The 27,038-nt window shown below is 48.2% G+C and overlaps 1 protein-coding gene across 9 annotated transcripts in view; it reads right to left on the reverse strand.

Moving 5' to 3' along the window:
* Positions 1-27,038, reverse strand: part of Prestin (solute carrier family 26 member prestin) — a 305,226-nt gene that overhangs the window by 39,214 nt on the left and 238,974 nt on the right. For 7 of the 9 annotated variants that reach the window (XM_077683515.1, XM_077683518.1, XM_077683516.1 and 4 more), the window contains exons 2-4: positions 12,907-13,106; positions 10,820-10,972; positions 1,599-1,733 (exon numbers count right to left, since the gene is read on the reverse strand). In XM_077683515.1, the coding sequence (XP_077539641.1) occupies positions 1,599-1,733; positions 10,820-10,972; positions 12,907-13,106 (488 nt within the window). The remainder of the gene's footprint in view (positions 1-1,598; positions 1,734-10,819; positions 10,973-12,906; positions 13,107-27,038) is intronic. The other 2 variants (XM_077683520.1, XM_077683513.1) reach the window with 1 other exon arrangement.

The following is a 27,038-nucleotide window of genomic DNA, read 5'->3' on the forward strand; positions in this document are numbered from 1 at the left end:
AAAACGAGCGGGCCTCGAAATTTAACGAAGGAAGGCTGACGGAAAAATTGTGCCTAAAACGTGTGATCTTGAGAAGCTTCCATGCTGCAAGCCTTAGTGGGAGTGTGCTGGCTGTTCAGGTCGCATGAGCTCAACATGGACCTATAAATCATACGCTCCCCGCGTCGTTTAATTATTAGGCGGAGAGAAGAGGAGTTTTCAAAAATGCCTCTGCACTTGAGAAGTGCTTAGCAGGGTGAATCCACCTTGAGTGCTAAGAAACCAGGCGGAAGTCATAATTCACTTAACCAGGAAGAGTAACCGGACTATTTTCAGCCAAACGTCAAGTAAGCAGCAAACGAATGCCGAAGACAACAAATTTTGTTACTTGGGCTAAATAACGTTACGAGTTTCAACTTGCCTATTTTAGAGTTGTGTAGTAGCAGAAAGAAATAGCGAATCCCTGAGCATACAGTCTGACTTGTCCTAGTCATCCACGAAGAAATCAAAACTTGAGCCAAAGTATCATGAACGCATTACAGAAAATGGGACAGAAGTGACGCCATTTCAAGACGGTCCATGAAGAGTGTGCCTTAATCTTTTACTGCTACGGGGGCTAAATTTGGTTAAATGCCGCGATCACTTTTCCCGGAGCTTCTAGAAAGCTATTAGTGTAAACGAAACTGCCAGCGGAGAAGACTAGAACGCCTGATTTTTCAACATATTTGGCGGTGTCCCCAGTTCCTTCGAGAGTTGGCGAGCCCCCGCGTGCCTTAGGCACGTTCTACATGAGGCAAATGCACCTGCGAATTAGGGGGTAAATTCGCACCATGTAGAAGGGGCTTTATCAGTGATATTTGGAGATAATTTGCGGTGAAGAGGGCGAAGCGCCGCATACTAAATAAGAAAAGTTGGGAGATTCGTAGACATCCTAACATGGCAGGAGTGGATTCACCGGAAGGGACGTCAGGGCCTATCCAGATAGCAGTCTGGTATACGTAATTGACTGCCTTGGTCGGTATTTCATGATGTACAGTTCAGAGCAAAAAAAAAAAAAAAAAAAGACAGGGACTAGCGCTCTGGTGTTGCGTTTTTTCTAGTCCCTGTCTATTTTTGCGCTGAACTGTACATAATGGCATACGATAAGGCACCTAAAATGGCCGTTCCACCGTAAGGTAACGTAATCTAACCCAATCCATCGTAAACCTCACCTAACCTAACCTGAACCAAACCTACGGCACCCTGGACCTAACCGAACGTAGTCTGACATAAGCTAACTTGAGTGCTTTTCAATTTCATTTCGCTCAAGACAGCGCGATGCTTTGGAATGGCCTGGAAAAGAATCGCCTTCTCCTGACTATTTTTGCCTTTACGCAGCCATCGGTCCGTCTCATACTCACGTTTTAAAAGAGTATGGTCAACTTAACATCTCACGACGATCAGCCCAACGAAGCAGACGACGCGCCGAGAGTAGCGCATGACTAAGGTCCCTTAGCGCATGACTTGACTGCAGCGCCGCTAGTTCTCGCGACCGCCGTTCGGGACACCCTCTTCCGCTGGCGGGGATGAGGAGCTCCGAAACTGAGCTTATTCTAGTAACGTTGGATCAGCCTACTCACCTTCTGCGAGAGAGATGCGTCGGTGCTCTCGTTGCCGAAATTCTTGACCAGCTCCTCCTGGTTCATGGCCTGCCGGTGGATCCGGATGCGGGGCCGCCCGAGGTCCAGGTTGTTGTTGTTGTTGGGGCTGGCCTCCTGAGCAGCAGAGCAGCAGATCTCAGCTTCTGGTGTGCCAAAGTTAAACCGCAAAAATAGCCTGCTAATCAAGAAGAGGAGGCGCCCAGTTATGCCGTGTTCTGGTCTTTCAACCGTCAAGTTTCCGCTGTAATTTTACTATGAATGTACACCGACTGGTTCAGTTCAGGACAAAGTATGGCTCCACCCCCGGATCCGAGAGGGCGCAGCCTGCCGCAGGCTTCGAAAAGTGTGAAATTAATAGCGTCATTCTACAGAAGCGAGTGGTTAATTTCAGATCCTATGACTATGCGGTGTGATATGACACGTTATTTCAAGGGCATAATTGAATCTGATGGAGTGTTGGCACACACCGAGCAAGGTGCAAGTGCGCAGCCGCTTTTCGGATACACACTATTCCCTTGCTACGATGTCGGTGCTCAAAGATTGTGCTTGAGCTCCCCTTCTATTGCACTCGATATACGCGTGAGACCGTTTTTAGAAGAATCATTGCAACTGCCACATATTCCACTGGCATGACCTTTGCTAGCCTCACTTAATCATTGTAGCCTTTGCTTCCCCACTTTAACAAACTCGTTGTTTTCGCGCTTCCCGTATGCTCTCTCCCTTCATTTCGAATAAAATGAGTTGTAAGTGCGCCGTATTTTGTCCAAGTGCAAGTTCTTTTGTGTCTGTTTCCGTAATGAACCCCAAGCGTAATCCTGCAAGCGATACGGTACAGTACAATGGTCACTGTACGGTAGGGTACGCTACGGTAGGGTACGGTATAATGACCACTGACTGTTTGCTCTCTATAGACACCATCTCTTCGTAGCAAAGTCGGCAGGGAATACCAAGCTGGGAATCACCTAGTCCCATTTTCGAATCCTAGTTGCAGGCACCCTTTCGATTTTTTTAACAGTGTGTGGAGTGTGTGGCGAACGCTCGATCATGACGATCCGATTTGTTATTTTCAGCGTGAAATGTCATGTCCCTTAACATGTTTTTATTCGTGACCAGGTGAGATAAACTTTAGGCTGGAAACTCACCATCGCCTTACGGACTGTTTCAACTTTCACGTTATTACACGCAACATTTTTTAGAACGCTCCGTGATGAAGCCAGCCAAATGACTTAAACCACTTACCTGCATAGAAGTATAGAAGCAACCAAACACTTACGAATCGTAGCCAGCGTATGTTCGCGTTGAATACCAAGGACATTTTTCGGCCGTTAACGTAGGACTACCAATACGTCTTCAGCAATCACAAGAATTGATGACGTAAAAGTAGCCACCAGTTGTGTTTGTGCTGTATGCTACTTGCGACGTTGTATGCACTCAGGTGGGAACGGCAACTTTCTTTTTTCACCATCATTACCACAAAATTTAACAATAAACAATAATAGCTACGAAACCGTAATTTCAGGGAATGCGCAAGCAGGTATGAATGAGAGCAGCACCGACGTGAACAACTGGGCGAATAAACAGGTATGGCAGAGCGAAAACGCGATAGCATGAGGGCAGCTTTAAAGGTACCACGAAGACAACATGCAACTTCGCTTCGTCTGAAAGGTTGTCTCCTAAGAACTCATATGCCAATTTTAAAGCGAGCTCCAATCAGATAAGCTATAAGGAAAACGCAAAGGAGGCGGCTCGCCCGCTGCTACTTTAAGCTCATCGAACTTGTGAGCAATTTGCGCAGTTGGCTGATGACGGCAGAATAAACCGTAAATTGAAACATTTTTGCATGTGTATGGCTACAACTCAGTGTTTAAAAAAATAACGTTATTTTGCTGCAATACGGCAGTCGACAAACAAAAAGGTGCAGAACAAAAACTAGCCGGAAATAAACATGAGTCGAAGGCGAACCAACGAGTGGCTGGGACGATGCAGATTGAAAAAGATAGCTTCTTTGAGCAAAATCAAACGCGAAAACGGTGCTCTGCCTGCCTGTATCTCTCTCTCTCGATTAGGCCGCCCGCACGGCCAAAAGAAAAAAAAATTCCCCCGCACTTCCCCGAGGGGGAGAGTGTGTAAGTGCGAATGCACGGCTGTTAATTTGTGGATTAAAGAGTCGAGGAGTAGAAAGAGTATGTACAGTATACGAGGCGCGCCAACGCTAGCAGTCACTGCGAGGAGAGAGGAGGAGGAGAGCAGCGCCCGCAGTTTACGGCGAGAAGAGAGGGGAGAGGAGGAGCGCACCGCCGCGAGTAGCCGCGAGGCCGCCGCGCATGCCGCCGCGGCTGCCCGCGCGCCGGCCCGCGCTCACCGCCGGAGCGCCGTCGATGCGCGCGCCATCACGTGGCGCGCTCCGTTACTACACGCGCGCGCCGTTACTATGCACACGCTCCCCTCCGCTCCGCGCCGTTGCTAGGGGCGAGGAGGCGCGCGATAACACCTGTGCTGCGGACGGACGGCGGTCGACGGAATTCAGGGTCGCTTATAAAGTGCATTCGCACTTAAAAAATCCTGAACGAGATGTAGACACCAAACATTTCCAGACTGTTCCGCACACACTAAACTTTGTAAAACCCTTATTGGCTCACGAGGGCGCAAAAAGACTTTTAAAAGATGTTTCGGCTAAAAAAAGGGCGGGACGATTAAAAGAAAAAAGAAGGTTGGGCTTATTAGCAATTAGTAGCTACGTGTTGCCATGGCGTTCGCTGACCGTGCTACATGACATATTGACAAACTCAACACGCACAACATTCGCACTTTGGTCACAAATGAGGTAGGAAAATGAACGCTAGACAAGGGGAGAGCGAATATATACTCACGGTACCTTACAAATACGGCTTTTGTCCTTGGTTTTATATCCACCAGAGGACAACAATTTGCTCGAGTCGGTGGGCTTCTCTCGAAAATCAGACAATATAGCACTAATTTTCGAATTAGCCATATTAATGTCAGCAACACAAGTCAGGATGAAGATTTGCAACAGCCTCTTTATCGTAACGTGGAGTTGGAAAAGCACTGTAGTTATTGTGCTCAATACGTTATGGTATCACATTACCTACCCCATACCTATACCACACTCTTTCAACACTCCAAGAAATGCATTCGTTGCTTCACCTTGTTACGTTAAATCGTGTTCGCACAGCATAAAAATAACACACAACAAAAAAATAGGTGTAACCATCTTACAACACATTTCACAGCTTTTGTAGAGCACTGTGAACACTCAGTGTGTTCCTGTTTCTATGCTTTTCAAAAAAATTCATTTTTCACTGATACGAGCAAACCATGAAATGACGGAAAAATATCGTGTTATCGTTCTACTCGATTTACGACACATTCTTGACGTCTTATGAGTACTACCAAGAATAGAATGTTATGGCGACTAACACAGATTGGTGTGCTGTAGAATTGTCGCGTAACAACTGCTAATAGCTTAACGATAATCTTTAGATATGACGAGGGCCGTACTTCTTACAAATGAGAAGCTACAAGGGTGCTCTTGAATATTTCCCACGAGCGGAGGGATGTGCCTCACGGTGTTCAAAACTGCATACTACTACTACTAATTTACTACTGATCCCGCACATCCGCACCATTTCAACACCCTATAAAGATACGAGGGTGTTCACTCAGACAATGGGTTTAGTTACAGCCATAGCTAGGAATAAAGGTGGTAGGGCCTAAAGAAAATGGGTGCAGCCACTTTCCACCACCATAATCACACTTGCACAACACCATTTAGAGTCTTAGGGTGCACAAAAGTTCACTGTGTAATTGTCAACATTCCTCAGCTAACAGAAAACACTCAGCTTATTTGAATCAAAACACAAATGCGTAAATGATAGTAGCACTGTTTTTTCAGTTAAAAATAGACGTGAGCGTAACCTTTGTGACAGCAAACGAAAAACGTTTTAAAAACATTTTTTTAGCCACAGAACGCAAAAAGTTTTCGCGCTCCAGCTGCAACCTCGTGGCTTGCTCGCGATGGCGAACAGTAACAAAAGGTTTCAACACATGGCGCACCACCAGTCTGAAAGCGGGAAAAATTGATCGAATTGAATCGAATTCAGCAAACCTCTATTGCGTTTACCATGTGAGGAGCGAATAGGAGAACAGCGTGAGGGGTGTGCGGAGGAGAGAGGAAATGCAGTTCGATTACATTTGCTTGCAAGCGAGCAGATACGCGGCCATTTTTTTTTTGCGTGGTCTTGTAAACGCGCGACAGCTTTTAAAGTCGTAAGAGTTACAAAGCAAGCTGCGGCATCCAACAGAGGGTTCAGGTGGGCTGAAGTCGTCCAATCCCAGTCAGTTTCATCGCCCTAAGACAGAACCAGGCCCATGGCTACGCCCCGTGGCATGGCGGAACGTCATGCCATGTTAAACCGGGGTTGATCAGAGATTCCAAACTTTCGTTTTCCTCAGGTCGCATTGAGTCATTGTCCTGGCTACCTGCTTTCGGCAGCTCCCCCATGTACGTCGCGAAGCTCTCGCTACGTCGTGCATTGGTCCAATGAAAGGGCAATTTGAAATTCCCGCTTTCAACCCGAATTCCTCAGTTATTTTAGTGCGGTGCCCAAACTTTAAAAGAAAGCAACACTGTACGCCTTCATGGTACCTTTTTGAGATGCTTGAATGGTAAAGGAGACGCATGACAAACCGTTTTTGAATAAAATACCGCATGTCTCCATTGAGTCATTGGTGCCGCGGTTATCTGCGCATGCGCGCGCTCAGTGCTATTATCTGCTCTATCCCTAGATGCGGCTATTGCTACGAAAACCCGCGCCTAACCTTCCTTCCTTCGACTAAAATCCAGAGACGAAGATAGTCTTCTCGGCCCGTCTAACTTATGTCTTCGTCTGGTCAAAAACACACATCCCTTTCATATATTTATTGTCGTAATAACGCACTCTTTCTTCGCGCTGTTCACTGTTGTCATTAAGTAACCTCGGCCAGCCTATGTATGCATGTGGTTTGTTGTGGTTCTTTAGTTGGTCCGAAACAATTCCGCAGTATATGTGGACGGCTAGCATGCACTTGGCCCTAGAATAATGCGCGGTGACGCGTCCATTACAGCTCAGGTAATCGATACCGCTCCATGCTTTTATTTATCCTCTCCGTGCCAAGTCTGCTTTCCCTGCGGTTATAACAGTAAACGCCACGTGTGATGGGCGAGAAATTACACGTGCCGTTGGAATACCCCGTCGGCGTGCTCTCCGTCTTACGCGGCGTGCGGACGACACCTGGCTCGCATAGGCACCGGCGGGAGATGCGAACGCAAACACGTCAAGCAGCTTCCCGTCGCTGCGTCTGGCAAGCGAAGCGCGAAATTATTACCGCAGCTCCTGTACACCGCCGCAGTCTCAAGACCCGCCTGCACGTGGCTTGCTCGCCTAGTCAGCTGCAAGGATTGACGCGGTGTCGAGAGCGCGTAACTCAAACGATGTTAAGCAGAGCCCCGTCACAAAATCGGCCAAAGTTAGGGTTTTGTGCACTGGGGCTACAACTGGTCTATGAGGAGCGCCGTAGTGCTGCAGATCTACATGGATTAATTTGGACCACCTGGAGATAGCGAACGTGTACGGGGACACACGGGCGTTTCTCGACCATGCTATAATCGAGCCACGTAGGAGACAGATGCTATGCAAAAAAAAAAAAAAAATCCAGGGCCACCTCCATTAACGTGAAACGTGGGGAGGGGCGAAGCATGCAGTGTATAAGTGTATGCTTGGCGCCTTCGGGTGTTTGCCAACAGAGATGAAACCGCTGGGGGGTAGAGGTATACAGCTTTGCTGTAAAAGTCTCTGGTCTATGATGCACGAAGCTCTCGAGCGCGAGGCGTAAACGAGTGTCCCGGGGTTTTAATACCGTGACTGCATGAGACGACGATTACGACGACGACATGAGACGCCAACACCACCGCGCCGAAGGGGCCTCGCCCCTAAAAGTTGCTGGCGAACTTTTGTTCCGACACTTCTCGGTGTAAGTGCACTGTCCAGCTAGCTTGACGACTCGGTTCTCGGCGGTCATTCTTCCTATGGCAGCGAGGAACCAGATCGCCCGTGTGTGGCGATTGCTGCTCCCAGCAATGGTGCCTGGGTTGCTCAAATGGTAGCAGCAGTACGCCACGTTCTGGAGCACAGGTGCAGCTGTAGGGCGCGTAAATCGGCAGCTGGAAACTGAGTGCACGCATGCGCTGAACCACGGCCAGGCGATGCATATCACCTTGAATGTGAGCGATGACGCTCTGACATGCGGCGTTCCATGATGGGTTGCGTAAGGCGATATAGAGGTACAAACAAATCATAGCGCTTCATGTTCTCGGCTACATATAAGGAGCTCTGGACATTGTAGCGTCTTCTGCACAGTGCTTAAGTGCTTGGTTGGGCAGGCTTCGTGAATGCACGAACTGCCCGCCGTTCCTTCGTGAGCGAGACGAATTACCAGCTGCCGTTTATGCTCGAGTATTTTGAAGCGATATACGGGACTGTTTTCCACCACAAACGAAGAATCATGCGCTCCGTCAGCACATAGAAATTTCAAAAACTTGTCCTGCAATGCCCTGCTTGGTGTTGCCCACCCACTGCGACTGCGCATCTTCACGCACCACGTCTGGCGCACCAGGCTTCCCTGGTGCGCTGGACAGCACAGCCGTCACCATGCATCGACTCCAGGACCATCGCAATCACTTCACAGGCCTGGACTGCCTGGTATTGGCACTTGTCCGGCACTTGAAGCGTTAAAACCAGTTTCTGAAGGCACAGCTTCTAGCTTAAACGCTACGGAACTCTACATAAGCTGAGCAACCCCATGGGATATAGACGGTGGTGATAACCATCCCGTTAATGAGAGCATTTGCAATTACGTGTCTGTCGGTGTCCCGGGGGGCTGTTAACAATACGAGTTCTTTTGCTGCACACGGTAGCTACGTATGCTGCAACGACTTTCAGGAAAGTGCGGTCACTGCGCGATCAACAAAGAGTGGTTTCTGACGCATCGCGCCTTCCCTTGCAGTGTTTGCGGGAAGGCTTCCCCTGTGACAGTTTATCAACGCACGCCTTCGTTCGGTGCGAAAATTTTTACAGCCGGGGCATTGCTTTTCAACAAATTGCGTCGCCTGTAGTTACTTTTTGAAGGTTGGTCTCCCTTGGCTACAAGACCGCTTGGCGACATTACTCGAAGAGTACGTGCAACTGTCCCTGTTGTTTCTCAATACCATGCAGCTATTAAAGAAGTTTGATCACGGACTGAGTAATACCACCCACGCAAGAGAGGCCTACCACCTCTCCCTCTCTTTAACTCTGTCTAGTACATTAATAAAGTTTTCCCTCCTCCTCCTCCTAGTATTGAGATGAGTTACTTGGAGACATTACCCTTGGCTGATTGGAATGCAGTAATTCACACACATCCTCTAGGTTTTCACCCAGTTCCGCGGACTTATGTTTTCTCTGTCCACTATTAAGTGTAAGAGCCGCTGGGATGCATGTGTTTATGTATTGCCTTTCATGGCAGTGATTCGTTGAGGTTTTCTTTTTGTTTTCTCTGTAGACTTGGACGTCGCACTTCGTTCCTTGCGCAGTGATGCACGCAGGGACTGGGCGATGTCCATGTCATTGTCGGATGTCCCGAGAGTTCAAGACGAATCGGGCTCCCTGGACCTAGCACCTTTTCGGCTGCTTTTTGCATGAGCCGCCACCGCCGAGGGCGTCAGGTGCGCCACGCGTGGCAAAGGCGGTATTGCGGGAATGTAAGCCGCCGCGGGCCCTTCCGTTTTCATTCCATCCGTGCCCAGGTGTGCTTAAGGCCGGTAGAGTGGAAATGGGGGGAGCGACATTGCTGCCGACAGAGGTAGTTGCACCAGCAGCCGCTGTGGGCTCGGCTTGCAATGCGATTACGGGTTGAAGGGTTGGGCTGCCATTGACAACTCTGCAGGGGGCAGGGTCGGAAAAGGCCGGACTCACGGCACTGTGTCGCCACCGAGACCAGGCGCCGCTCCGCCCCCCGACGAGCAGCCAGCTTCGTTTTACCTCCCCAGGGGGAAGGAGGCGAACCTCCTTCAGGTGTCTGAGAAATAGTTGTTCACAGTTATTTTGGTGTTTATTATTTTATTTTCAACTTGAAACTCGTCACGAGTTCGGGAGCGTGCGGGGTGTAGACCCTGGCCGCTGCTGCAGGTGAACTGTGTAGTTCGCACGTTTCTGTTTTGTAGTCGTGTGAAGAACACTTTGCGAAAGTAAGTCGGCCACGGCAAGAGTTGGTTGCATGCCTGAAACGCTGACCCTTCATTCAGCGGTGCGGGTTTGGAATGTAAGCCCCAACAGAACAACGGATAAAGCCTGCATTGATATAGTGCGGAAGAGTCGAATTGTTGAACGGTTGAAAGTCAGGATGAAATGTTTGGTTGGGATTTGATATTTATGCGTATGGCGACGGGCTTGCAACGCTTTGTTTCTTCAAGCCTTCCAGCAGGTCAGTGTCCGTTCCGCTTATCAGACTTGGCTCAGAGACCACACCTTGAGCGCTTTTAAAGCTGCGCTGAGGTGCGACCTTGATCTCCAGATTTAACATGCGGGCTTGAGTGACAAGTTTCGTGACCTGCTGTTGGCATTTTGCTTCGACAAAGTTCTTTGTCGAAGTTTCTTCTTTTCTTAACTTCACATGAGTCACCGATAATGCTTTCTTCGCGATTAATAATACAAATTTTGAGCACACAGGCTTTTCTTTATCAACAGATTCAATTATCAAGAAACGAGGTATTTACCATGTTTCGGGAAAGTGATGGTCGGGAAGGTGGAAAGAAAACTTTGGTACAGTCCCTTTCCAGGGACCGACCAGGTTTTATAAGGGGGGTTGAATTTTCCATTAGGCACAGAAAAAGAACTAGGGAACGGGTAGTACACATAGTCACATGGGTTACCCTAATTCCCAGCAAGGTCCGGGAGCTCCCTACCTAGTAGATAGACAGGGAGCCCATCAGCCGGAACTTGACCAGGGCTCTTCCCTCCACTTTCCCTCCACCTTTCAACATATCGCCACGACTGGTGACAACTTATATTTATGGGGCTCGGGGTACGCGGTGACGCCACTCACCGTCACCTTGAATACTCAAGGTGCCCCGTGCGGAAGTTTCCCCATCTCTGTCTCCCTCTCACCCTCTGTCCGTCTGTCTGTCCATCTGTATGTCCGTCAGTTTGTCCATCTGTCTGTCCGTCTGTCTGTCCATCTGTCTGTCCATCTGTCTGTCCATCCATCCGTCTGTCCGTCTGTCTGTCTTTTACTCGAGTAAACCACTTGCTCCCCGGCCACTGCCGAGGAAGGATGCAAAGCGTGAGCTCCGGCAATATGCTCTTAGATTATCTGTTTGCTCACTATTCATAACCCGATAGCTTTGGTTAACGTTGTCACATTCTGAAAACACTAACCCCAATATCTTCCTTTCGACAGCGCCAATGCCCTCATGCATTTTTAAACTTAAATATGAGTTTTAGTATTAAGATGACGTAAAGCGCCAAGACAAAACCTAACTCCAGCCCCTAACCCCGCACTTTAAATCTCATAGTGGTGCATCGTAATTTTTGCCCCAGTTACACTTTAACCATCAATATCGGTCAGTAAATACAAACGCTGAGGATGTTTTCTTAGAATTTTAAGTTTTGCAACTGGGAAATCCACAATAAAGAGCTAGGATTATACGCTTTCAATGCTTTACTAACTGAACTAATTCAGACAGAAACAAATGCTGCCGCTATAATCTTTCCAAGCATGCACAAAATACCCGCATCAACCGCGTTATAAAAACACGCGTTTTAACCCCAAAAATACGATTTAAACCCAGGAGCTCTTTTAGGAGCCAACTCCGCGTTCTAATCCATTAGTTAACGCATATACCTCCACCGAGTTTCTCGTGCATTTTTGTTTTCCCTTTGGCTGTTGTCTCCACAGTGTTTGACGTCCCCCACAGTCCCAGAGTCATCCGTATCTGGTGTAGCAAGCCTTGCCGCTAGATGGGATGATCCTGCTAGCGCATTAAGGGGGTCATGAAGAATTACCACAAGTTTGTTTCATTCGAAAGATTTGGTGTTGTAAAGTGCCCTCAGCGCTTTAAGAGAAGAAAACTATGCTTTATTCACTAAGAAATTAAGCTTCATTCACGAAGAAATTATACAAAGGCAAACTTTCAATATTCCTGCTGCATCGGGTGTTTCGTGGCGTAAGCGATGACGTATCCGGGGCAGGTTCTTTAAACGGATGTTTCAATATTGATTGAGGCTGCAGCGAACGGGGAAACGTATTTTGTTGCCTTGTTTGCCTTCCGTCCTCCTAGATGGCGCTACGATAGCGCTCAGGACCGCTCTGCAGAGTTGCTTTGTTTTTGACGGGATTTGTACGTGGCTTTTTTTTTTTTTTTCCGGTTGATAGTAATCGTTTCGTGAAGCAGCGGGTGCTCGACAAACAAGGTCACGTAAGACAATGTGGCTTACGCAAATCGGCCAGTGTGGTGAGACAACCCCAAAGGGCCGGACAGCTGTGCAGCAAAAACAAGCATAGTACCCGCAATACGCACTGGTGATTATGCTTACGTGTGCGTTCGCAATTTACATTGTTTACCCCCCCCATTAGTCTGACTACTATTCAAAGAATATGCATAAAATTTAAGCGCTAATTGTTACTTCTACAAGCTTGTAAGCCCTACCTAACTTGCGTTCGCTTTTACCGGCCTCAGTCAATCGCACAGCTACCCATATACGTTATAGGTTCTAGTGCGGGAAATCATCTTGGGTGCCGCATGCGCAGTCTCCTTTTTCCTCATTATACAGCGTATTTGAGTAAAGTTTGCGTTAAAAGTAGTGTCAGAGTTATTCTAATGAGGCAATCATTCGAATGAACCAAACTTTCATTTTGTATTCGTAGCCCCTTGAAAAAGCTTTATTAAAAAGCCTTCTCTCTCTATCTGGAACGCCAGGAATTCTGTAAGGGGGAAAAGGGGCAAGGGTCGGGAAAGCAGAGAAGTGGGGTCGGGGAGAGGGAAAAGGATTCACGGGGCAGTTGCGACAAGAAGCCATTGTCTTTGTATGTCGTTCGCAGCGAAACAAGCAGAAACGCGGGCAGTTTGTGGCTAGAGATTTGAAATTTTTGACGTGACATGCCGTCCATGCAGGTATTTCTCCCTCTGTGGCAAGGCAAAAAAAAAAAAGAAGAAGAAGAAGACGAGCAGAAGGGGAGGATAGAAGTGCGGTACCTTGCTGTCTTCCATGATCCACCATGGCACGACGACCGCAGAGCCCGAGAGCGTGGGCTCGTGAGGGTGGTCGTCATCGCGGTCGATGGCGCCATAGCCCTCCTCGGCCATGCTGAAGGCGCTGTTGACGTGGGCCCGCGAGCCAGGCTCGGACACCGAGTGAGACCGCGCCCCACCGGCCGCCCCCTCGCGGTCCGGGTCTGCAACAGAGGAGGGACAAAGCACCGCCTTCAGGCACCTCTGTCCACTAGCGACCATGAGGCGATAGAACAAGCAACGCACGAGTGTTGGAGTTATGCTTGCGTGCGCAGTGCACTGCGCCGCTTGCTGACATACTGCAGAAAATATCACAAGACCAAGGAAACGGGCTAAAACAGATAGCAAAGGTCTTAACTGCACTCGTTGATGCTTAGTCAATTCAGCATAAGCGTAACAATATATGCCAGACAAAGAGACGAATGCCATGTTGCTTGCCGAGTCTGTCTCGTGTGTTGTTGACAGACTGCAGAAGGCATTTGTAGCCAGCTCTATTTTTGTGCCAAATAGAAGGTGACGCACACTTTCCAGTTGACAAACTACTTCACACCATTGGTCATACCAATAACAAAGCCTTTAAGTATAAGGCACAGGAGAGCAGCCTGAACAACATCTTTTGAGTGTTCTCGCGAATCGTTCTCCTGCTCGGTTGGCCGCGTCCCCGAAAAAGTCGTTTCCAGCACACGTGGTACCATTGTGACATACAAAGGAAGCAACATTCAGACTACTGCGCTGGTACAAAGCTTTTCGGGTGGTAGACGTGGCTCCAGACCTGGAACCGTGCAATTCCCACCCACTATCGGTCCCAGTGAAAGAAGCAGTTAGAGACGTTGTGCGCACGGGTGCTCTCACATATACTCGCGTAGTGACGGCTCGTAAGTGTATCGATGTCCAGGCTTGCCTGGCGCAGCTCGACGACAGCGGCAACTGTATCCCGGCACACGCAAGACGAGCAGAGAAGAGTCGGTGACGCGCAAGACCAAGTCTTCTCGCTGCCGCACTGGCGTCGCGCTCCCGGGATCTTCCGTTACACTCGACGCTTCTACGGTTCGGCACTATGTCTTTATACAAGGGAGCCACGGGCACATGGCAGGCGACTGACGCAATCGCGCGGTGCAAGTCTTCTCGCGCGTCACACGTCAACTCGAGAGTACACTGCAGCGAGGCGCGTCGGTATACTTTGCGGGGAGAGAGAGCATCCACAGAAGCCACCAGTGACGTGGGCGGGAGGTGGTTCCGTTCCCTTCTCCGCCGGTGGGACCCTGCCTGGCACAGAGGCGAGAAGAGTGGCATCGCCGACGGCGCCCGTCCGTTTCGCAACGCTTTGTTCTCGCGGTCACCGAAGGGGCGGGCAAGAGTGCGCAAACCGAGGGGGCTCCCGGGACGCAGCAGTACAGGCCGGGTGGCCAATTAGGCGCCAAGGACCCGGCGGCGGGCGCGAAACTTCGTGGTCCACACTGGCGCACGCATATTATCTCATGATCGGCGGGCGGCACCGCCGATTTATTCGGGCCGGCTCTTTGACCGTCGTCGCGAACGTCGTCGCGTCGGGCCCTCGTGTTCGCTCGACCTTGTGTTTGCGTGCCCTTGTGCGAGGCCGTATCCCTTCGTTTATGTGTGTACGATTGAAATAACAGCAGAAAAATATCGCAGGAACAGCGTAAAGACACGTGGCGTTGATTAACGTACGGAAATGCGTCTTCGCTACAGGACAAATTACAAGGCGCTTCACTGTGTCTCGATGCGCACAGAGGAAATAAAAAAATAAAACAACGGATATACGACCAGAGAACCTATTTCTGATTTTGAAACTAAAGCTTGCGGTCAACTTTGGATAATTTTTCGAAAGGCACAGGGAAAACTACGAGCAACACATACCTGTGCAAAATCTTCACTAAGCGGTCCAAACATATATAGTGCGTGTGTTTCCTAGTTCGACGAGCAACGGACAGGGAAGAGACAAATTGCTATTTGTTGCGCAGACTTGGAAAGAGTTTAGTTTTTCTGTTCGCCTAATATCCGTCCAGTATAAGTTCGATACAGTAGCAAGTAACGACGGCCCAAGCCTCTGTTAGCTACCGACGTGATGTCGGTGGCCTTTATAAAAAAGGCGTCACTATCGCCGTGTCCCAGAAAGCGCAAGCTATCGAGAGAAACACAATGAATTTTGTAAACTACATGTTCGGTATAACCAAAGCAGCTTTCAAAATCAAAATACGCTACTCCTATCCAAGCTGTTTTAAGCGACCAACGATTTAACCTTCCGAATTTCTCCGTTCGTTCACATGTTCTTAAACGGGCAATTTTTATTTGGCACCAACTATGTGTGACTTTGATAAACCCAAGGCAATAAAATAAGAATTACAGGTGCACAGGGTACCGCGAGAAGCTGTAGTTCGCATTTTAACAAAGACCCAATACCGGCGCGTCGATCTAACTTGTGCAATAGAATTTTTAAAAATGTTAACATGCTCCCCCGTTAACGAGGCTATGCAATACGATAGTTATTTATGCGGCAGCCTCAATCATGATATAATCATTATTTTCAACGGGATGGTAATAGCCTCGTATTGTTAGAAAACCTAGCATCTCTTCCGTACAAACAGATATGTATTTCAAAGTGTAGCTTTAGTGCCATCACTGATTTCGTTTGTACGCCAATACGCCCTGCAGGAAATTTAACTTTCTTTGACGACGATGATGAATGATCGTGAAGTGAACAAAAAATAAAGCGCTACTCATGGCTGTAATCAAACCTGCGTGCCTTGCGTTATGAAACCGGCGTCTAATCGATTTCTCCGTTTCTAAATGGTCCAAGCCAACGCCAAGCATCAGGTACCAATTCACGCTGTACACCACGAACCCAAACGTTAGGCCTACGGAGTGCACACCCGAGAGTTGCTGCGGCTATTCTAGAAAAGCGGTACGTACCTCCAGAGTAGATTAACCAACAGAAGAATCCTCCATTTTTAACTAATTCAGCATCGAATTTAAAAGAGACCGCTTGTCTTTAGCGCTGTGAGTGCAAAAGGTGAGCATATATTCCTCTACAAAAGACAACTTTTGTGTTTATTAAGGCGTAGTCGGTTTTGCTCTAACCTCGAATGTATTTTTGAATGTGATTGGAATTGATTGATTGATTGTAGGGTTTAACGCGCCGACGCAACGCAGGCGATGAAACGCGCCGTAGTGGAGGGCTCCGGATTAATTTTGACCACCTGGAGATCTTTAACGTGCGCCGAAATCTCGTACACACGGGCATTTTTGCTTTTCGCCTCCATCAGAAAAGCGACCGCCGCGGCCGGGAATCGAACCCGCGATCTCGTGCTCAGCAGCGCAACGCCTTAGCCACTGAGCCACCGCGGCGGGTGGTGATTGGAATTACTAACGTCTCCCTTAAGCTTAAATGAATAAAGCAATGCTCACGAAATACACACACACACACACATGCACGCTAGCCTGCTGAGAACTTCCCGAGAGCTACGAGAATTTATTTGGAAGAGCTGCGACCACGGAGCTGCGACTAAAATAAGCTCAGGATCCGCTCTTTACCCCGCCTTAAAACCAGCTCTGTTCTGTTCGTACGGGCCTCGCCTCACGAAATAGACGAGGAGTGAGGAAATAATATCAGAACGTATGTCTCCTAACAACATATATGGTAGTCGGCCTTAAAAAGGTCCGTACGTGCCGCTTTTCGCCGTCTGTGAACGAAGTACGTGATGGTTCCACGCTGAACAGCGCAATTGTTTTTAACCTCCTTGGAACAGCCACACAGTAATATTGTCTCGCGAGAATTTGGATCAGTGCGATCACTATAAGTGTAATTCCCGCCGAAGAGTATAGGGACCGGGCGGCCGTTGTATGGCACCACCGTCGCTTCAGCGAACAGCGCCGCCCGTGGCGAACCGCTCGTCAGTGGAATGCCGGTGGCGGCCAGCGCAGCGTAACTGTGCATGGCTTTCTGTCGTTTTTCTGCGGTGCGGCTTGCAAAGCATACGTAACCCAACGTGCATTTTTCAGATCGGTAAATCTTGAGCGTGGATGTGACGTTTACGAGGCATGCCATGTGTGTTATTTACGCCCATACTCAGTATTTACAAATAGCAGACGACGCTCAATGCGCCAAGCTGCAAGTCAAGCTGGAAGTGAAAGTTCGTTGCTTCATGCAATTTTTTTATGCCTGCTTGCAGTTTCGCGTATCGAGGAGTATACTGCAGTTAAATGCTGCCACAAAGCCGGTGTGTGCAACCGATCTAGGAATGCTGCGGCGCTGGCCTTGGGCAGTTGATGACGAAACGGCGTCGACGTCGTGCTCAAGCGAAAGACGGGGGGTGTCTTCTAAGATTTACCTCAAAACAGAAATTGTGATGGACGACGCTTCCGTAACTTCATACGGGTGAAACATGTTTAATTTCACAGAAATGCTCTTACTACAGTTAAATGCTCCCACAAAGCCGGTGTGTGCAACCGATCTAGGAATGCTGCGGCGCTGGCCTTGGGCAGTTGATGACGAAACGGCGTCGACGTCGTGCTTAAGCGAAAGATAAAGGGGGGTGTCTTCTAAGATTTACCTCAAAACAGAAATTGTGATGGACGACGCTTCCGTAACTTCATACGGCTGAAACATGTTTAATTTCACAGAAATGCTCTTACTACAGTCATCGGGAATCGTTGATAGAATAAATACCGCATGATAGTGTTATTGCTTGTCGTGGACAAGCATTGCTTTACAAGAATTGCAATGGTTGCTGGCTAGTTGGTAAATGGTTTTTCAAAAACCAATTCCTGCGTGGCTGAAGGACGCAAGACAGGAGGGTGCCCAAAACCTGTACTCATTTTCACAACTGAATGCTGCCACCTACGCTTAAAAAAACATGCACACCTTCGTCTAACGACGATGAGGGTTTATCGCAAAGCTCTATCGTATGGGTTTCCTTGGTTGCCTTCTGGATTTAAACTTTGACTAGTTGAGCGTCCAATTTGACCAGCACGCAGTTTGGTCTTTTGATCGCAGCGTCTTTGACTTTGACCATTTCCCATTCGATTTCGCAGGAAGAAAGCTTTGCGTTCAACCATCATAATCATTAGACGGAGGGCTAGATGATTTTGCTGTTTAATTTTGAACTTCCATGCACCCCTCTAGAAATCTAAACTTTGTCCAGCGTGTCGGAAATGTGTCTGCGCTGGAGGACTCGGGCTGATGCACCCATATTTGAGGCAACTAATCGCGCGTTTTTGGTGCACTTCACCAGGCATTACACGATTTTTTAGGTACTCTGTAAAGGATACTTCAGCATTAAAAAACACCGGCTGACGTTAACACTGCCACATTTTTTAACTATCGGTGCCAGCCTTTATTCTACGCAGGTGGTAAAACGGGAGGGGGAGGAGGGATGGTGGATGGTTTGTAGCTTGAGCTGTTGAGTTGATGAATAACTTTGGCTCTTGATAAAATGACCACCACAAATGTAGGATCCCCACTTCGGCTTTCAGGCTTCCATGCTGTCACAGTGTCGCTCACCAAAACCGAAGGCACAAAGCTCACGGTTACAGAAAGTGTAAACTACCGCAACATTTCTACGGCTACACGGTAAGAAACACACAGAGTGCGCAAAACAACAGGACGAAAGACGGAGGGATGTACAACACAAGCGGTAATCCATCTCGTATGCAGGTACCTTTCTATTTAAAGCACACGTACCGAGGTATCCCAGCGCTAAGGCTGGCGTGGAAACCGTAGTCATTGAAACCAGTGAAGATAATTTAAAGAGGTAGAAATGAATAATAATATTGCTAATAGTTTTATTCCTACTCAGATCGCGCGGAGCCAGGCGCAGAGTGCTGCAAAAAGCGCTCGTGTCAATGTAGCCCATTCCCAACCTTACAAGCATCCAATAACTTTGCGTAGCCGTTAATGCATTTAAGAAGAAAATAATGCTACTAATAGTAGTTTTATTCGTACTCAGAACTGGTGTAGCCAAGCCCAGATCGCTGCAAAAAGCGCTCATGCCATTGCAGCCGATACCCAACTTTAGAAGCGTCCGACAAGTTTACGTAGTCATTACTGCATCTAAGAACCCAACACGTCTGTCTAGACTTTGTTTCACCGCACGTATACGCTCACAACACCACCAAAACATTTAAAGCACCGAAGCAAACACGACAAAAACAACGGGAGGCTGTGTAGTCCAATGCACCGGCTCATTCCACTGACGAGGGGAGCGCCGAGTGGTGGCGCCACCCGTCCAGCTGCCCGGTCCCTATAGGTCATACATTTTTGTAGCGTAAGCTACACTGGCCGAGGTTGAGCAGTTTCGCGTGTGCCGTAAAGGGCCGTTCTACGCAAGCGCAAGTGACATTGGATTGGCTTGGCTTGGCTTGGCTGGGCTTAACTTGGCTTGGCTTGGCTTGGATTGGATTTGAATTGGGTTAAAGTGGATTGTGTTGGATTGCGTTGCGTCACAGCCGCGGCACAGGCACTGGCGGCCGGCACGTGCCCAGGTATGCGCCTCAATTGCGCAGTAGCCAAGTCTGACGCTGCACCGGAGCCGCTTGATAGCCGTCTCGCGTGGCTCGTGAAGAGCTGTGCTGAGCATGCGCGAGGAGCAGTGACTGGACAGGACTAGATTGGACTGAATTAGACTGGACTCGACTGGACTGGATTGCTGAACCATAGCTCACGCTACGTATATCCTGGCATAGCAGAGCTAAGCCACTACTAATTTTTTTCTGTCCCGTGCCCGCGGCCGCTCTGGCGTGGAACGATGACCTGCCTGATCGGGCGCGCAACAGCGAAGACGTCACACATGCACCGACTGGTATTTTCATTTCATTTTCCCCTTCTTCACAGTGCCAATATATGTGTCTCCCGCGGCACAGCTACTTCCGCATTTTGGCCCAAGTTTTTAACACGAACAGATGCCAACGTGTGTCACGATCTAAACACTTAGGTCAAGTTCCAGCAGTTTTACGCTTCGCTCAAGTACTTTGCAAATATGGGTGAAGAAATCGATGTAAGTTTAAGGGGACCAAAGTTTCTGAAGCGTGTTGCGGGTACTCTGGATGAAAACGAAGGTGGAATGCGTAAACAAACTGTCACTCATCAAATTCGCACTCAGCAGAAGCCAAAATACCAATTAACACAGCGCGCTTCAAAACAAGGCGTGCAAAAATGTGCCGTTTAGAAAAGGGTAAAGAAAAAAAAAACGGCGCAGCTTGCATTAGTGGTGCAAGGCTGGCGAAACAGCAAAGCTGACGGCCGCTCTCCCTTGTTGGCAGACTGGGCTCACGTACGATTGGTATTTTCCTTGGTATTTTTTGCGAGCTCCTCACGATGCGCAAGGCAACGCGCAAGCCTGGACGACGCCGCTGTACACCAGCCTTTATTCCATGTGTTGCACATTGACGTCACGGGTCTACGGACGCGGGTGAGGCTCGGCGGAACCATGCTTATGCTAGCGAAGCGAGCGCGAAGCTATGCACGCGTAGGCCAGGGGTTGCTAGGCAACGCGGGGTGACATCACCGCTCCACGATGTTTTTGGTGCGACGGGCGCATAACACTCGGCTTAAGCAGCTCCATTGTTAAAATAGGCGAACGTGCTAGTGCGCGCACTTCAACAAAAATAAGCCAACGAGTCTGCTTTAACACAAGGTACTGAAGAGACCGACCTCTGCTATGACAGCAGAACAATAGGCCACTGACGAGGCACGGACCAAGATCTGACTCGAGAATTGTCACAGAGCAGGTCATTTTTGCGAGTCAAATTAAATGTCATGTTTCTGCAGTCGCCACATCTGCCCCGTTCAACGCAGTGATCACCAATTCGGGTGCACTGCGGCAAGCCAGAACCACGAAAAGTGAGTGCAAGCGCACTGCCCGACAAGCTCCAGAGCATCGGCTCCCATAGAGACATTTGCACGAAAAAGCTGACAAATTTGCACTCTGTGTGCGCGCTAAAGCAGTCCGGGAATGTATGTACAATCGGCACGAAACAGGACAACGGCTATTCGACAAGACTACACATGGAAAGATGGTGCCGGACTTTCAAGTGCCTGTTCCTCGCTGTTCGCGAAAGAGCAATACTAGGCTCAGATGTCGCCTTTGCGCATGCCAAGACAGAGGTCTGGGCGTGGTGGCGCCTGGGCACTGCGAAACGCAAACAGCACCCATTTCTTGACGAAACGCGGGCACGAAAGAATAGCGCGACCCTGGCTATTGTTCCGATGTGATGCAGCATGTATGACGTGCCACGAGAAACTTGAAACCGAAGAAAGCAGGAGATATAGGCCTCCATCGATCGTCGCCCTACAACATCGCTTTGCGACATGAGCACGGTACATAACACGAAATGTAAACAAGAAAATTAAATGGAAATTCCCTTTGTGACGCTCTCCCTAAAAATAAATTGACTTTTTGACCCTCAGATGCCATACACGTGGTTTTGACGCAAAGCGATTACGTAACTTCAAGAAAACAGCGCACACGACGGGACTAAACAAGAAAAACACAACACAGGCGCTGCTCAGTCCAATGATCTGCGCTGTTTTCTTGAGGGTAAAATGTGCCAACAAGCCCTTCAGTATACAGCGTTCCGCGATTGTGTAAGTCGACGATAGGTCGAGGCATTTTTGCCACGCTGTTTCATCTCTTGTTTTCCTGCATTTTTCCTCTGCCGAGGTCTATGTGCTCCGCGACGTGGAAGAATGAATCTGGGGTGTAAGCCAGCGCAGTGGTTTTCGCGCCTTGCGTTTCGTCGAAGTAAAGACTGTTTCGTTTTGCAGTGCTTGCGCTTGAACACCTGCACCCCAGCCCCACCCCCTCAGTCGCGCGAGTTTACTTACCATACTCAAAACCTGCTTCAGGAGCCCTGTGAGCATACGAATTCGCCTCAGTGGCGCTGACTGAGCCAGAAAATAACGCAGGCGCCAAGAGACTACGCGCTTCCACAACTCCCGCCGTACACATGACGAAGCTTAAGCCACATCCCCCAATAAAGGCGTGCAATCGCAGACTAAACAACACGCAAATGCGAACGAAGTCACTTGCAGTAACCGGCCAGACAGTCGCGCCTAAACGGGCATATGCGAGTGCACATCACCTTAAAGGGGCCATGCAGACAAAAAATTCCCCGCATTTCCCCGAGGGGAAGAATGTGAAAGTGCGAATGCACGAGTTGAATTTGCGCGGTTCGGTAATGTTCGCGAAAGAGAGATCACACACACACACACAACTACAAAGAAAGAAAGATGCGGATCTCAGCTTTGAAATTTCGTGTCAGTACTCCTTTAAGCAGGTGCATTAGCCCCTCTCACGCCCGATTCTTGGCCAATCCCCCACGTGGGTATGTGCCATGTCAGTGGCCAGGCAGCACGCGCCCATCTCCCCCCGTTGCCAAGGTAGACGAGGAGATTCCTGACCAATCCCCCACGTGGGTATGTGCCATGTCAGCGGCCAGGCTGCGCGCGCCCATCTCCACGTGCGCGGACATCGCCGGTGGACGCAGGTTCAGGGTCGCTTAAGAAGTGCATTGCACTTAAAACACAAGTTCGGTTCATTCGAAAGATTGCCTCGTTAGAATCATACTGACACCACTTTTAACTCAGACCTCGCTCAAATAAGCTATATAATTAGGGAATAAAGGAATGGCCATGCGACCGACTAGTTCATTTCCCGCAACAGAACATATTGTCACGGGAAACATATAGGCGGGCAATGATGTCCCATAGTGCGTGGGCTCAGGCAGGATCGAGACTACGAAGACGACGGAGTGGTTGTGTCCCTGCACGCGCTATCTTATGGCCGCCATGTACACCCTTTGTCAAAATTTTGTGGGCCAATCCCAAGTCTTCTCGACCACGAAGAATTCAAAGGATCGGCTTTACCTTTGAATGTGACAAAAATATGTTAAGACAGTAAGAAAGAAAGGTGTTTTCTCTGGCTTTCGTGCATAAAAATTTTCAGCCTCGCTCGGGACGTAAGCTTGTACATTGAATTTTTCGCAACCTGCGTGTTTACGGCTGCTTGGCCACAAAATTTTGACAAAGACTGTACATTCTGTAAATAGATCGTTCACCCCTTCGCATGGTTCGTCTCATCTGTGTCCTGCCGCCACGTAACAATATATGATGTCATATGCCCAGCTGTGCGATTGGCTCAGGCCGGCAACAGCAAACGCCAATTAGGCAGGACTTCTAAGCTTCTAAGCTAAGGGACTTACACACACACACCCCTAACACCCCCTAACCCCCTTCCCCCCCTCCCCCAAAAGGGTTTCGACACCCCCCTCAAAATCGAAATTCTAGATAAGCCCCTGCGCACCGCTGTAGGTACTGGTCGCACTATGCTTGTTATAGCTCCACAGCATTCCGCCGTATTGTAGTCGTCTTACACGACACTGGCCTGTCCTTCATGAAGCATACCCCATGTTTCACAAAACGATTACTTTATTCCGTAACAAAAACAAGTCAGGTGCACATACGGTCACAAACAAATCAACGGCGTACAACGCTCCGCGGCTCAGTATGCAAGCGCCACATGGGATGACTGACGGAAGCAAGGCTGCAGAGCCTTATAACACACTGGAAGTTCGTATGAATACCCGCCTTGTGACTTCATGGCAGACGTCCCGAAAACACACGATATGGCGGGAGAATCGAAATTTTATTCTAAATTGATTACTTTAACAGTGAATACGACGTCGTTTGCTGCCGGACAAGCGCCGGGGGCACTATAAAACACGAAATATTTTGAATAAAACCCATTTTTATTTCGCCTGCATGGCCCGTTTAAGCCGAACGACGTATTTAAATTAAATTGTCGCTCTGACAAACCGACTTGCCGCCATATCAGGGACACTGGCGTGGAAGCGAGTCCAGTGGAACCTTTTGTGCAGGCATATGAGTGCGGGTGTTAATTGGCATAAATGTGTCCGCTATGTCCCCATTTTACCCGGCGCTTGGTTAAAGGTTTCTCTCCGCGCTCATTCTCGGCCAATCTCGCAACCCGACGTCGGAGCCGGAAATAAGCGGCACTGTACCGTAATAGGGGCTGATTTGTGCCAGCAACACGCGAGGCAATATACAAAGCAGACGGCCCAGACTGCTCAGGGAAATTGAATGCGCCAGGGGCCTAACCTTGACCGCGACCGCTTCAAACCAGATTTTATTTTCGGCGGGGCGAGGGGGCACGCTGCAACGCCAATGCAAGTCGAAGACTGCATGCGCGCCAGCCCTTCCATCGAGATTAATAGCCACGTCTAAACGAAATGCGGGTTATAACAACTCGTTTCCACGAAAGGGTTTTGAGTCAGAGCTGAAAAATAACACCCACCGAATCTCTCCCGTACGTGGCTGATTCCGAAACACTCTGTTGACTCGCTCACGTGCCGTGACACCACGAATTGCGCAGAAATAGGATGAATCGTCGCAGAGAGTTAGTGGGGCTGTTGGTGTCCAGGTTCCGAAAAGAAATCCACAAAACCGCCTTCGTGGGAGGTCTCATTAATTAATCTATTCTGGGGTTTAAGGCGCGCCGTAGCGGAGGGCTCCGCATTAATTTTGACCACCGAATTCGTACCAGAGAAAAAAATGCTTAAATTAGGTTAAATAATTTATAGAGTAATTTGTATACGTAGGAACCATTTTACGACTTTGGGGACTAAAATTCGGTTAAAGAATTTCCAGAGTAATTTCTATAGTAGGAACCGTTGTACGCCTTTGGGGACTAAAATATGTTAATGAATCTCTGAAGACGCAATAAACCAAATTGTCAAAATTGATGCACGGAAATAGAAAAAATAAAAGCAAATGCTCCGTTAATGAGCACCTACGTTACCGATGAAATGTATTTATATAGCCCTAATTCTCAGATTCCAAGCGATATGATTCTACCAAATTTCATTAGAGGTGAAATTTCCGGAATTTAAATTCCACTATTCCACTATATTCTACTATTCGACTATTCTACATTCGGCTATCTTTAGATGTAATAACACAATCAACAACATTTCGGACAGACCTAAATAGGAAACTCGGCTAGCTATTTGCGAGCTCATTGTGATAGTAATTTATGAAAAACCTAAGTTTAAAAATTCGCTCTTCCATAGACCTTACAACAGATGTTATTGGTCGATCTTCTTGATAAAAAAACGAATAAAAATCTTTTTGGTTTTGATTTTGAATTGAATTTATTTATTTGAATTTGATTTGAATTATTGATTTAATTTATTGATTTGATTTGAATTTATTTTGATACACTTCTGTAAATATTTCTTAGCCGCAAAATCCAGTTCGATAACATCATCCTAACTTGCCTTCCCATTGGCCAGCTGTTGCTTCTAAAAAATAGCACATACAGTCGAGTCTACTTATAACGATGCCGTTTATAACATTATATTCGATATAAGGATGAACAGCTATGGCACCGTCAACTTTTGTATTCTTTCTATGGTAAGATAAACCGCTTATTACAATGCTCCAGTGCCACGATATCGGATATAACGAGTGAATCCGGTGATATTGTGCACCAAAAGTGCAACAGTGACGACTCTAATGACGCGGTTGCGCAGCCAACTCAGGTAGTGTCTTCGTAGGAGGCCCAATGCTTTACACAGTCCCTCGGGGACTTTGCTTCAGCCAAGGACATTTACCTCAGCTAGGTGAAGCACCTTAGATGCTCTTGGATAAGATTTCCCAAGATTTACACGCGGCAAACAAAGGTGACCCGACTGCGGCTTCTTTTTCGCAAATTACTAGTAGTACAACCTTGCTGGCATGCGAATAAAATGTTTTGAGCTCTGTTCCGTCTTTTTATTTCGCAACCCACTTATAACAATTATCGGTTATAACGATGGGATTGCCCTGGCACTTGGATATTGTTATAAGTGGACTAGACTGTATTTATTGACCTGATGTCTCGAACGCTGGTGTTAACAGCGATACTGCCTCGCTTTCCCTAATCGCAATGCATAGCTTCATTGGACACGTCAAAGCCAGCAGATAGATTCCCGTTCACGCCAATTCATTTTGGCCGTGCTCCGCTGCTCGTGCGATCTACTGGAATATTTTGTTACTTTTGAACTTGGAACACTGCCACAAGGCAGCGCTGCAAGCTCTGTTTATTTCACGGCGTATTTGTTTTGTTTTATATGGCAAAAATAGAGAAGCCATGTATTGACTTCTTGCTTCAAATATGCTTATTTTTTTCTTTTTGCTCAAGACGGCCGGAAAGCATCAACATTGCCACCACATTTAGTAGTTTAGAAAAGCTTCACCGTCTCGCTGAAGCATTGTTTTAACGTCCCGTAGTCCAAGCTTGCGTCTCTCTCGCCAACGGTGTGTCTGCCTGAGTAATATATATATATATATATATATATATATATATATATAGAAATAAGAATTGGCAGTCAAGAAGACCTCGGAAAGCAAAGGGGAGGATGTAGTAGCTCAAGATAAGGAATTTGGAAAATAAGAAAGTGGAGAAAAAATGCCCGCCAGGTGGGATCCGAACCCACGACCTCCAGAATACCGGTCTGGTGCGATAACCACTACGCTACCGGCGGGGCTACTTTAGCCTCCACTTTCTGGGGTATTTATGTTCAGGTGTTTTGTTTCCTGCGCTTGGGGGTGGTAGCCAGCGCCACTCGGACTACTCGGGGTGAAGGGGACCTTCTTTTTAACCCCCGGGCCGTGACTCGAGCGTCTACGACATATCGAGAGTGGTCGACCAGCGTTGAACCCTCTTAAGCTCCCTATGGCACCAAGACTGCCAGAACAGAGGCCCTCGCTATGCATGTAGCGAATCAGAATAGGAAATAAGGGGCTCGTTGAAACTAAGACAGAAATAAGAATTGGCAGTCAAGGAGACCTCGGAAAGCAAAGGGGAGGATGTAGTAGCTCAAGATAAGGAATTTGGAAAATAAGAAAGTGGAGAAAAAATGCCCGCCAGGTGGGATCCGAACCCACGACCTCCAGAGCTTAAGAGGGTTCAACGCTGGTCGACCACTCTCGACATGTCGTAGACGCTCGAGTCACGGCCCGGGGGTTAAAAAGAAGGTCCCCTTCACCCCGAGTAGTCCGAGTGGCGCTGGCTACCACC

This window comes from Haemaphysalis longicornis, unplaced genomic scaffold, assembly GCF_048455015.1.
Source record: "Haemaphysalis longicornis isolate Haplotype H1 unplaced genomic scaffold, Haemaphysalis longicornis Haplotype H1 scaffold_9, whole genome shotgun sequence".
In the NCBI taxonomy this organism is placed as follows: domain Eukaryota; kingdom Metazoa; phylum Arthropoda; class Arachnida; order Ixodida; family Ixodidae; genus Haemaphysalis; species Haemaphysalis longicornis.